Here is a 12,628-nt window from a genome sequence, read left to right on the forward strand (position 1 = left end):
AGCCAGCAAGAATAACCAAACATGCAGAAATTAACTCCTTCTGCCTGATGATTTTTTTTTTTTAATATATATACACCCAACTTTTACTATTTCCTGACGATCTTGCTATGCTTGTGAGATAGTTATAGTGTTCGACGCACCAGATACAATATGGCCCACATTAACTCCTTCATCCGAGGGGGCTTTCTTTTGCTGAATAAAATCGTCTGTCGTTAGCCCAAACTAAATGTACAGTACGTCATCGGATGGAGTGGGTGAAAAAATAGAACATTGCGTTAAGCACAGTTCGTGTACCTTGTCATCATCATCATCATCATCATCATCGACTCCTTGCTCCCTTCCTGGAACCCCTCAACAACGGATCATCATCATCGTCATCGTCATCATCATCGTCATCATCATCATCATCATCATCATCGAACCCTCGCCCCCTTCCCGGAACCCCTCAACAGCGGATGACAAAACCGCTTACAGGTTATCCAGGAAAATGTGCAGGTTTTAACACCAGTATGCGATGAATTATAACATGAAACATAATAAAGTGTTCACTCTTGCCACAGCACTACTGGCTCTCATATACCACAATACTCTCGGGATACAGAAAGAAATGCGTCTAGGCTACATTACGTGTGGGATATTTGTGAGGATATTCTTAGCATTCACCTTTACTTGCAGTGTTCTAGTATTCATCTTTAATAAAACTCATACTTAAGTGATATGCCTAAATACGTCAACTCCTTCACGTCCTAATAAACCTAGGCCAGCAATAACAGCAGCAGCAACAACAACAACAAAAACACCAAGTCCTTCCCTATGATGCCGACTTCTTTTTTTTTTTTTTTTTTTTACTCACCGTACTAGCCGACGATTTTATGCAACGATAATATGAAGGAGATGTTTTCGGCTGTATTTAACCCTTCCAGTTCCAAATGTCTCCCCTAAACTAACAAAAAAATCCTCCGGTGCTGTGAAGAATAAAGAACAAAAGACGTTGCTTGATGGAGAGGGTTAAGGGGTGAATCCAGTGTATGAGGAGTGATAAAAGTTTTTGATAATGGTCTCACCAAACTGTAATGAGTGGCCAGAGAGTCCAGTTGTTGCGTTTAGCACGTCATCACAGTTCTTCCTATTGTCATGTAATTATCAACAAACAATATGACACCCACGAGTCAGTGCACCGTAGTAAGGGCAAGATTAAGGTTATGTGACTCTCCCCTTCCCGTCGATTTTTCAGTGCACTGAAAGGTAAAGCATCCTTACAGATGACCAAGTAAAGCGTCGCGTCAATTCTTCCCCCACCTTGATTTATCATTGTACATCAGATCCAACGTTACAACGGAAATAAACCTGAGTTTAGGAATATGATCCACAGATCTAAAGACACAGCGCCCGGTAGAAGACATCAGTATCAAGGAGACCTCCAAAGCTCCTCAGCATATTTCACAATGGAAAGTCATGCTGTGAACAAATAATTTTTCCCCAGATGTACTACTGTTACTTCAACTTTCTGCCTGGAAGTTTCTGAAGTACAGTATCTATGTGAGACAGTGTAACGCAAACGACGTGAGTTGAATGGAGAGTGGCTGCTTCACCACAAGAACACCCCCAGCTCTGCAGCACTCGCTGCTCCGCAGGTTTTGTTCAAGAGCATAATTCCATTATCCTTCTTTCATCTCATTTATCTGAATAAACGCCGTACAATTTCTGCTTATTCCCGAAACTGAAGCTTACAAACAAATAACATTGTTCGGACATGAATGAGGGACTATAAAAAAGAGCGACAAGAGTCCTGAAGAACATCAAGAAAGACAGAGTTTAGTTCCAGTAATGTTTTTGTCAGTTGCAGGAACGACGGAACATGCTGGTTGATGCAGAAGGGGAGCACTTTGGACGGGGTAACTGATGTATATGTCTAATGTTCAATAAAACTGACTTTGCCAATCATTAGCATAACTTTTCATCACATCTCGTATATGAGGCGGAAAATCGGTCCAAGTAGGTCAAGTTCAGTGTGGCACCTTTAAGCATTTTTCACTGATTTTGCATTTCACTCAATGTCACGACCGGTAAGCACTTGAATATCACACAGACATGGCTTAGGTTAATGAAGGCTGGTGTTACTGCAGTAGTGGTGTTACTACAATGATGGTTTGTTACAGTGGTAGTGGTGTTACTACAGTCGGGGTGTTATTAGTGATGATATCATTACAGTAGCACTGACGTTACTGGTCGGGTTGTATAAGAGTGGTGTTAATTACAGTGGTGGTGGTGCTGACCTCAGTGATGTCAGCGGTGGGCATCTGTGAGCGTGCGAGGATGGAGAGCGGCGGCATCTACTTCCTCATCTCCCACGTGTTGGGCTCCCAGGTGGGCGGCTCCGTGGGACTCGTCTACTGCTTCGGTCAGGTCAGTGCCAACCCGCTATATTCTTTCCACTGTGAACAAATAAAATTCTACTTAACTGCATGAAAATACTACAACTGACAGACTCTGAAGGTGTCTTTGTTGCAAGACGGACGCACGTTTTGTTATGTTCTGTGCTACAACACCGTATGGAGTGAAGTTAGGAATCATATTGTAACATAAGTAGAGGCTTCGTAACACCTCATCTGTAGCGACTTATTTTGAACACTACATGTTCACATTCTCTTGTACGTTATTTATATCGTTTTTATAACAACATAATTGCAGGAATAACCTGCAAGAGGATACTGAAGTGTTATGTACACATAATAAATCACTAAGGAAGAGGTGCTACGAAATCTCCAGAGTCACATAGACTAAGACCCAAGGTCTCAGCGCCCGTACAATCGTGATCTACGGCTTCTTTCCCACTCTGGTCGGAAGGTGTGTTGAATCCAGGAGTGTTTCTGCACAACAGCTCACCTCGGCAACCCACAAACGAACACACAACGCAGCACACTGAAGGCACATCAATACCGAATGGGCTGTTGTGCAGAAAGACCCGCAAATTCAATTCTCTGTTCAGACCAGGATAGGCATAGCAACTGTGGCTCCGGACTATGGTACAGTACATGAAGCACCGCCTGTACGGTATCTGTACATCATGTTTCTTACGTTTTTACCAGCCTACCATCACACACCTGCTTACTCATACCACTTTAGAGTACAGCTCATATTTGTTTCCTGTGTGTGTGTGTGTGTGTGTGTGTGTGTGTGTGTGTGTGTGTGTGTGTGTGTGTGTGTGTGTGTGTGTGTGTGTGTGTGTGTGTGTGTGTGTGTGTGTGTGTGTGTTTTCTCCCGCCAGACAATTTCGTTCACCTTGCAAGAGACCCAGTATAGTGAAGGATTTAAGTCCCTCACTCCAACGACCTACTTTGTATTACTTACTGATTTGGCTTAGAAGAGAACACCAGGCGATTTTATTATACTTAGAAGAGAACACCAGACGATTTTATTTTACTTGTTGTAGAACACAAGACGATTTTATTTTACTTAGAAGAGAACACAAGACGATTTTATTTTACTTAAAAGAGAACACCAGACGATTTTATTTTACTTAAAAGAGAACACCAGACGATTTTATTTTACTTAAAAGAGAACACCAGACGATTTTATTTTACTTAGAAGAGAACACAGGACGATTTTATTTACTTAGAAGAGAACACAGGACGATTTTATTTTACTTAGAACACCAGACGACTTCAGCACGAGGATGTACAGTCGGGGTCAAAAGTGTTGGACAGTATTTTTTTTTTTTTTATATGTCCGACTCTGGGCAAAGGCTTCAGGGCCTATTTCTCTGGGGCAGTAGCCTATCCCAAGGCCCAGTAGTCCTACACCTCCAAATGTCACCACTTCGGCGCTAACACCCACCGTCCATATTGAATACATGCTAGGGCTGTCTCATACAGGACTGGTGTATCGGTATTAGCGGGGGTATTCTTACGACATGTCGGCGGTCTTCTGGTAGATCAGGAAAGTCTGCTTTTACGAAATTCAAATCCTTAAACTGTTCCCTGACCCAGCCAGGATTCGAACCTGGATCCATCAGGACTGCAGGCCGCCTCTCTACCGATTCAGCCGATGTCAAAAGATGTGTTGGTGAGTGAGAGGTGGTTGATTTATGTTCCAGCGTTATAAATGACTCCACCTGAAAAAACTCTTGGCTCCGACTGTACTATAACTCCACGGGACACGACTTTTGACCTCGACTGTAACTACACCTGACACAATTACTACCCCAGCTATAACTACACCTGACACAATTATTACCCCAGCTATAACTACACCTGACACAATTATTACCCCAGCTATAACTACACCTGACACAATTACTACCCCAGCTATAACTACACCTAACACAATTATTACCCCAGCTATAACTACACCTGACACAATTACTACCCCAGCTATAACTACACCTGACACAATTACTACCCCAGCTATAACTACACCTGACACAATTACTACCCCAGCTATAACTACACCTGACACAATTATTACCCCAGCTATAACTACACCTGACACAATTACTACCCCAGCTATAACTACACCTGACACAATTATTACCCCAGCTATAACTACACCTAACACAATTATTACCCCAGCTATAACTACACCTAACACAATTATTACCCCAGCTATAACTACACCTGACACAATTACTACCCCAGCTATAACTACACCTGACACAATTACTACCCCAGCTATAACTACACCTGACACAATTATTACCCCAGCTATAACTACACCTACCGGACCCGGGTTGATCAAATCCCCGCTGGGGCAGGGAACAGTTTAAGGATTTGAATTTCATAAAATCAGACTTTACTGATCTACCAGAAGACCCGCCGACATGTCGTAAAAATACCCCTGCTAATACCAATACACCAGTCCTGTATGAGACAGCCCTAGCATGTATTCAGTATGGACGGTGGGTGTTAGCCCCGAAGTGGTGACATGTAGAGGTGTGTGGTACGTAGGAGGACTACTGGGCCTGGGTGTTAGCGCCGAAGTGGTGACATGTAGAGGTGTGTGGTACGTAGGAGGACTACTGGGCCTGGGTGTTAGCGCCGAAGTGGTGACATGTAGAGGTGTGTGGTACGTAGGAGGACTACTGGGCCTTGAAAGCAGGCTGTGAAGCCTACGCCCAGAGTCGGTCACATAAAAATAAAACATAAATAAAAATTATTACTCCAGCTATAACTACGCCTGACACAATTACTGACCTCGCCTGTGTCTCGTATTTCCTTCTGTCTGACACCAAACGCTTTTATTCATGTCAGGAGAGAGAGACCCCCTGGCAGGGAACGGGTTAACGCGGGTGGGGTTGGTTTAATTGGTCGTTAGCTTGATTAAATGACTGCTAATATCACTTGCTTTGGCTCTAACCCGGGGTGAATCATTCTGGCACTGAGAGACGGAATGAATAATGCTGGTGAATGCTGGGAGGCGGATGGAAGGAATAATGTTTGTGAAGGCTGGGAGACGGAGGGAACGAACAGACGGAGAGAACGAATAATGTTACTGAATGCCGGGAAAAGTGGAGTGATGTCAGTGAAGGCAAGAAGATAGAATGAATAGCATGATCAGTGGGTATAATGCGAGTGTACACACACACACACACACACACACACACACACACACACACACACACACACACACACACACACACACACACACGGCCCAAAGTGGAAACCAATCCAGTGCGGCCTCATAATTGGATGGTTCCGGGGATGAAGCCTACGGTCCAAGCTACCCAGGTTTCACTAACATGATACTGTACCTTTCAACTCCCTCGAGCTCCATCTCCTTTCTCTTTTTTTCTTTTTGGCTCTTCTCTCTCCCCTCTCCCTCTGGCACTGTCTCCACCACTCTTTTCTTTCTTTATGGCTCTTTCTTCTCTTCTCTTTCCCACTGGCTCTGTCTCCATCTCTCCGTGCTCCCTCTGTCTCTGTTTCCTTCCTCTCGCCTCTCTCTCTCTCTGGCTCTATCTCTCCTCTCCTCGCCTCCATCTCCTCGCTCCCGTCGCTTTCTGGCTCACTTTCTCTTCATTCCTGTTGGCTCTTTCTCCCTTTTCCCTTCGTCCTCTGGCTCTGGTTCTTCTTTCTCATTTCTCCGAACGTATCGTCCCTCCCCCTCTCCCTTGTCTCTCCCACCTCCTTCTGTCCCTGTGCTGTCAACCTCTCCCACAGTCACTCACGATGTGGTGCTGCCTGCTTCTTCCGTTACCGTTATCATTTTTCCCGTGTCTGCCCTCCTCTCTCCATATTTTTCCCATTCTTCCTGTCACTGTTTATTACTCTTCTTTGCACTTCAGGTGGCTCTACAGTACACTGAGTGGCAGGCCTAGTGGCTTCCTATAACCCAGGAAACCATTCACATTGCTGGGTGATAACCAAATAACGAAAGAATGGGGTGATGTGGAGCTCACTATGTTACCCCTGTTAATTGAACTGAAAGACGCAGATGTGGCGTCCATCGGGGAACCAAACCTCCACACTCTTTACCGTGCCTCACTGTGGCAAGGGGCTGTCCACCTCAAGGGAACATCTGTTCACTGCACGGGACGGCCCTGCAGAGGCGGCTGCTTGCCTGCGGTCAGTGGGTCTGCCCGGCCAGACAGACCGTGGTTACTCAACAACAACAACAAATCCTCCCTCAGGCTCTATCTCCCCTCTCCCTTCTCCCTGTGGCTGTCTCTCCCCTCCCTTGTGGTCTGGCCGGAGGGAGGGAGGGCGCGCTGGGGTGAGGCAGCGTGTGATATTTTGGCTGCGTGTGCAGGTCGGGTGATGCGGGGTAAGACTGAGAATGCAATTAACTCCCTAACCCCTTCAGCCCGACAACATCAGCTTTAATTCAATCTGACTTTATTCCTGTTGCTAACGGACAATTTTATTCGATTTAGGAGAACCCAGCCACTGGCGTAACCACTGGGGGCAAGACGATCCCCTAAAAGGATTGTCTGGAAAACTGACGACATATTGCAATCTGTCACAAGATAGGTAGATAGACAGATAGATAGACAGATTGAGAGAGAGAGAGAGAGAGAGAGAGAGGTCAAGCGTAGAGTACAGTATACGTTTCGATATCATTCGTTAATTTCGTAATATGGCCAAGCATTTGTACAGCATCACCCCGTCAATGGGTAAAGCCTATTAGCGGTTCTCGTTGTCTTTCTTCCTTCTTCTATTCTGACCTTCACCCGTCCTGTAGGTAAGACTTCATGCTTAGGACTCAAAGAATTGTTGATTTTATATATGTGCTTTCAAGTATGAGAAGAAATGGAGGCGCAGCTATTTGTGAATTTATGACAACCCAATGGAAGTAGTGATGTAATGTGGTAAGACAATGCAGTGAAGGCAGGGAAATAACTGAAGCAATGGAAGTACAGTGAAGGCTTGGAAGTACGGTGAAGTTAGGGAAGCACTCAAGTACAGTGAAGACAAGATAACAATGAAGGAACTTAGGAAAGCAGAGAGAAGATATGGAAGTACAGTGCAGGTATATAGAGATTAGACTCAAACGCAGTACACCTGTGAATAACAAACTGACGAAGCAAAGCATTAGAATTAAGAAACATAGTAAACAAATTACAAAACGAATAAAACAGCACATCATAACCTTAGTATAGTACCGAGGTGTGAGGAAAGTAGGGCTGTCTGAGGAATTAAGCCTAGTACTGATGTGAAGGGAGTGAACCTCTGAATATAAACACGAGTAATATTCGATAAATACGATACTACCAATCTGTTCACCGACAGCGGCGGACTCAGCAGGTTTATATACCGTATACCGTTCGTGTTTCAGGCATAATTTCAGATGTGTCTTGGTGAGAGAGCAGCAGTTCTAGCAGCAAGTGTGTGCGGAATGATTCTCCTTCCCTGAAACTTATATGTTGCAGCTCTGTAACAGTAGCAGATGTGGTTTACAGTTGCTGCGGGGAAGGTATTTAAAGAGGATACATTGCTAAATTCTCACACAGAAAACATGCAGATTGTGAGGCCAAACAAACCAAGATAGGAGATTCAGAATAGACAGAATCATAAAGTCAAGAAACAATTACTCAAGGTCAGGGTTACTGGTATTCAAGGGCTATCGGGTAACACTAAATGTCAAGCAATGAGCACCTAGTTTCAAAGTCTGAGGACTGATGAAGCACCGAACAAAACATCGGATTGATTATGCACCGGACAGCGAGAACAGGTCAGCAAGGATGGAACTTGGCAGTAAACATACCGGGTCCTGTAGGCTCCCTTACTGACAAATGCAAGGGAAGTTTTGGGGCTCCCCCCCCTCCCCCCGGCAAAAGAAAAAAAAAATCGCCACGAAAGCCATTGTCATTGAAGGCTATGTCCAACCCCTTCAGTTCGAAACTTCTCCCGAGCTGAACAAAATCGTCCGGAGGACACAAAAATAAAACAAATGAACTCCAAAAGCTCAGAGGATTAAGTTCCCGCCTCCTCTCTGTCATTACACCTAACTCAGCAAGATAAGGAAAAAATACCCCCAAAAAAACCCGAGTCAAAGAGGCGGGCGGTAATCAAGGAAGGCCTGAAAATCCCCCAGGACTGTTAAACTACCCGTGCGGTATTCTCTCTCTCTCTCTTTCTTACCTGGCTTCTCGCTTTCCACCTTTTCTCTTCTGTTTTACCTGTTTTCTCTTCTCTTCTTCACTACTTGTTCAATTACCTCCCCCCCCCCTCGTCCTCAGTCTCTCTTTTCTTTTATCTCTTTATCTTTATCTGTTAACTTTGTCCTATCCCCCATTCTCTTCTCTCTCATCCGATTTCTCTTCTCATCTCCTCTCTTCCACCGTCTACCCCCAGTGCCTCCTCTCCCTCTTTCCCCTTCCCTTTTGTCTTTTAACAGATTTCTGATGTCTCCTCTGTTCCTTTTCTTACCTTCCATTCCTCCTCTCCATCTTCTTCGTTCTCTCTTTTCTCTGTGTCTCTTCTCGTCTCGTCATTCTCTCCTTTTCCAGTCTCTCTTTTCTTCCTCCATATTTGTTGCCTGTTCTCTCCTCCTTTCTCCCCTCCTCCACGGCCCTCCTCTCCTCCATTTCCCCTCCCTCCTTCCCAATCTTTCCTCCGTTTCATCTACAGAGTCTCCCATTCTATCCTGTTTTTCTACATCCTCCTTTCTTTACCTCTTCCCAGCCTCTCATTCTTTCTGCATTTCCCCGACTCCTTTCCTCCTTCCCCTCCATTTCTCTTACCTGTCAACTTCCTCTTCCTCCATTCTCTCTCTCTCTCTCTCTCTCTCTGTCTCAGTTCTATCCAACCTTCCTTTCCCAAATCCCCCATGCGCCTCCATACCTCCCCACTCTCCTTTTCCCTTCCCCCCTCCCCCTCCAATCGTCTTTCCTGCCCACTCTAACTATCTCTTCTCCAGCCTCTCCTTCTTCCGCCATTCCTCCCCCCCTTCCTTCCTTCTCAACTCTACCTCTTCATCCATTTCGCCACCTCCTTCCTTTCCTAATTTTCTAATTCTTTTCCCCCCTCTTTTTCCTTGTCCATCTGTCACGTCTACTTCCTCCCTTTCCTTCTTTCTCCTCTTCCTTGACGTCACCTCCCTCCACTTCCTCTTATCTCTCCTCCAGCTTCTCCAAATTATTCCTCCTTATCCTCTGACTCAACGTTCATCTTTCTGTATTTTTTTTTCTTTTTTTCCAATCTTTCATCCCTTCTTCCCACCTCTGCTCCCTTTCCTTTCATCTTCCCTTCCCACCTTCCTGTCTTTCACTTTCCTCTCTTATTATCTTTTAACCTCCTCATGTCTTTCTCTCTCTCTCTCTCCCTCTCTCCACATCCTCCTCTTCTTCTTCCATCGTTTATTCCTGTCGTCACATCCGCCACTCTCCTCTCTCTCACCCTCTTGCGCTGTCTCCCCTCTTTCTTCTTTCTTTAGGTCTATCTCCTTTCTCCCTTCTCCCTTTAGGTCTATCTTCTCTCTCCCCTCTCCCTCTGGCCCTGTCTCCTCCCTCCTCCCTCCCTCTGGTTCAGTGTCCTCTCCCCGTTCTCCCTCTAACTCTGTCACTTCTCTTCTCTCTCCCCTCAGCTCAGTCTCTTCTTTTCTCACGCTCTCCAGCTCTCTCTCTTCTCTCCTCTCTCTCTCTCTCTCTCTCCAGCTCTGTCTCTTCTCTTCTCTCTCTCCTCTGAGCTCTATTTCTTCTCTTCTCTCTCCCCTCAGCTCTATCTCTTTTCTTCTCTCTCCCTGCAGCTCTGTCTCTTCTCGTCTCTCCTCAGCTCTTCTCTTCTCTTCCCTCTCCCCTCAGCTCTTCTCTTTTCTTCTCTCTCCCCTCAGCTCTGTCTCTCTTCACCCTTTGATTCTAACTCTCCCATTACCCTGTTACCTATTCCTCTGTCTATCTCCTCTTCCCCTTCTCCCTCCGTTTCTATCTTCCTTCTCCCTTCCCCCCTCTCTTTCCTCTTTCCCTCCACCTCTCCCCCATTACCTTGTTTCTCTCTCTCTCTCTCTCTCTCTGACTCTTATCTCCCTCTACCCTCCTCCATCTCTGTCTCCTCCACCACTGTTTTTCCTCTCTTTCTCCTGCATTACCCGGCCTATCACCCTTTCGCATTAACTTTTTCTGTTCGCCCTTTCTCTCCCGATGTAAACTTTCCGAGTGATCTGTTGTTAGTCTCTCTCTCTCACTCTCTCTCTCTCTCTCTCTCTCTACCTCCGCCGCTGCCTCTTCAGTTCTCCCCCACTCCTTCCAGTCTCCATCTTAGCCTCTACCTCACTCTCTTCTCTCTCTCCCCTCCTTTGTTTCCTCTTCCTCCCTTCTTCTTTCCTTCCCTCTGCCTTTGCCTTTCTCCCCCCCCCCCCACACACACACTTTCCTTCTACCTACGTCCCTTCCTGTCCCCTCCTCCCTTCCTCTACCCTTTTTCTTTCCCCTCTCTCCATCACTTGACCCTTCTGTTTTCATTTCCTGTTCCTCTTCCTTCCCTTTACTCTTCTCTTACCCTCTTCCATTCTTGCCCCTCCATCAACTTTTTCTACTGCCATTTAATTTTTTCCTCCTCCTTTCCTTCATCTTCCCTCCCTCCCTCTATCTCAGTGCTTCTCTCCACCGCTTTGGCCTTCTCCTTCCCTCTTTCATTCTCCCTCCCTCCCTCCCCTCCCCTCCTTGGCCTCTTCCACCCCCTTCCCATTTCTCTGTCTCACTCGCCTTTTCTCTCCTTCCTTTCTCCCAAGTCCTTTCCTCTGTCTGTCTGTCTGTTTCTCTCTCTCTCTCTCTCTCTCTCTCAACTACTGTATTTTTCATTCTTCCATCCATCATGCTTTTCCTCCCTCCACCCTCAGCTGTTTTCTCTCTTCCCTGCTCACTCTCTTCCTCTCTCTTTACCTCCGTCTCCCTCTCTTTGCCTTTCTCTCCATCTTTCTCTTTTCTTCCGCGCCAAACTTTTCCTTTTCCTCTCTCTACCTCCATCCTTCCCTCTTCTCATTTACCTTCTCTTCCTTCCTTCACTCCTTCCTCTCCCCATTTCTTCCCTCTCGTTTTCCCTCCTCTCTCCATCCCTTCCACCCTACTTCTCTCCTCCGCACCCTCCCTCTTCCCCTTTCCTTCCTCCTCCTTCCTTCCCTTCCTTCTTTTTCCTTCCTTCCACTTCTCTCTCCCCCTTGATAGCCCCGTAAGAGGAGAGCCGGGGGGGGGGAGGGAGATGATAACATCCAATTAGTGCTGCCTACCTCTGCTGTTATACTTGCTCTCTCTCTCTCTCTCTCTCTCTCTCTCTCTCCCCTCTCTCTCTCTCTCTCTCTCCTTGCCTGCCTGTCTTCCTCTTTTACTTTTCTTTCTCCATTCCATCTTGCATGTTATCTATTATTCACGTCTTCCTCCCCTCTCCATCAATGTTATCCTCTCTTTCTCTCTCTCTCTGCTTCCTCGTCTATTTCCAGTCTTTTTCTAATGACTTCTCTATCTCTCAGCCTCATCGTCTTTCTCTCATCCATTTCTCTTCCACACATCCTTCTCCTTCCACCTTCTCTGTATTTTCTCCTGTGTCCTCTGTATACATTCTGTCATTTCTTGTTTTTCTCTCTTTACTTCGCCTCTCTCTCTCTCTCTCTGTTTCACACACACACACACACACACACACACACACACACACACACACCAGATAAGAGCTGATGTATTGGGTACCATGTAATCCTGTACTACCTGTTTCATGGCTGGGCCGTCGGCGACAACACTAGCAATGCCACTCGTGTTGCCCAGTGAAGAGGGTTACTAGATGCCCATCGTAACGAAAAAGAAGCCTGTTAACGGCCTGATGATCTTAATCCAGAGGCCATTTAGCAGACATGTACCGATGTATCGGTATCGGTATTGGTATCGCTGGTATCGGCCCATTTTTAGAGTATCGGTATCTGAATCAGTATCGGCTGATTTTCTGCCGATACTACCGATACTTAAAAGGAGTTTAGTGCGTTCCATATCACTCACCGGAAGTTATTTTGTTAAACAGAATTTGAATGTTTTATAGGGATGAAAAAATAAAAAATATTGGTAATATCCAATTATTTAGTATGATATTGAGTCCATGGTGCGTAGTAATACTGTACAATAATTGGTAATGAGCCACATCTGCCACCATGGACATGTACGAGACAGGTTGGTAGCCTGGCATCAGCGGCTCAGGGCCCTGGCACAGCG

General features: G+C 45.8%; 1 protein-coding gene and 1 long non-coding RNA gene across 2 annotated transcripts in view; one reads left to right on the plus strand and one right to left on the minus strand.

Annotated features, from left to right (window-relative positions):
• LOC145393498 (solute carrier family 12 member 8) overlaps positions 1 to 12,628 on the plus strand; it is a 102,967-nt gene that overhangs the window by 25,055 nt on the left and 65,284 nt on the right. Inside the window, exon 3 of the mRNA XM_080267625.1 lies at positions 2,261 to 2,406. Coding sequence (XP_080123751.1) covers positions 2,261 to 2,406 — 146 coding nt within the window. The remainder of the gene's footprint in view (positions 1 to 2,260; positions 2,407 to 12,628) is intronic.
• LOC145393500 (uncharacterized) overlaps positions 10,724 to 12,628 on the minus strand; it is a 145,669-nt gene continuing 143,764 nt past the window's right edge. Inside the window, exon 3 of the long non-coding RNA XR_013896197.1 lies at positions 10,724 to 10,738. This is a non-coding gene — a long non-coding RNA (uncharacterized LOC145393500). The remainder of the gene's footprint in view (positions 10,739 to 12,628) is intronic.

This window comes from Coenobita brevimanus, chromosome 24 (assembly GCF_032717465.1).
Source record: "Coenobita brevimanus isolate Jiangsu-jjx chromosome 24, ASM3271746v2, whole genome shotgun sequence".
Lineage (NCBI taxonomy): Eukaryota > Metazoa > Arthropoda > Malacostraca > Decapoda > Coenobitidae > Coenobita > Coenobita brevimanus.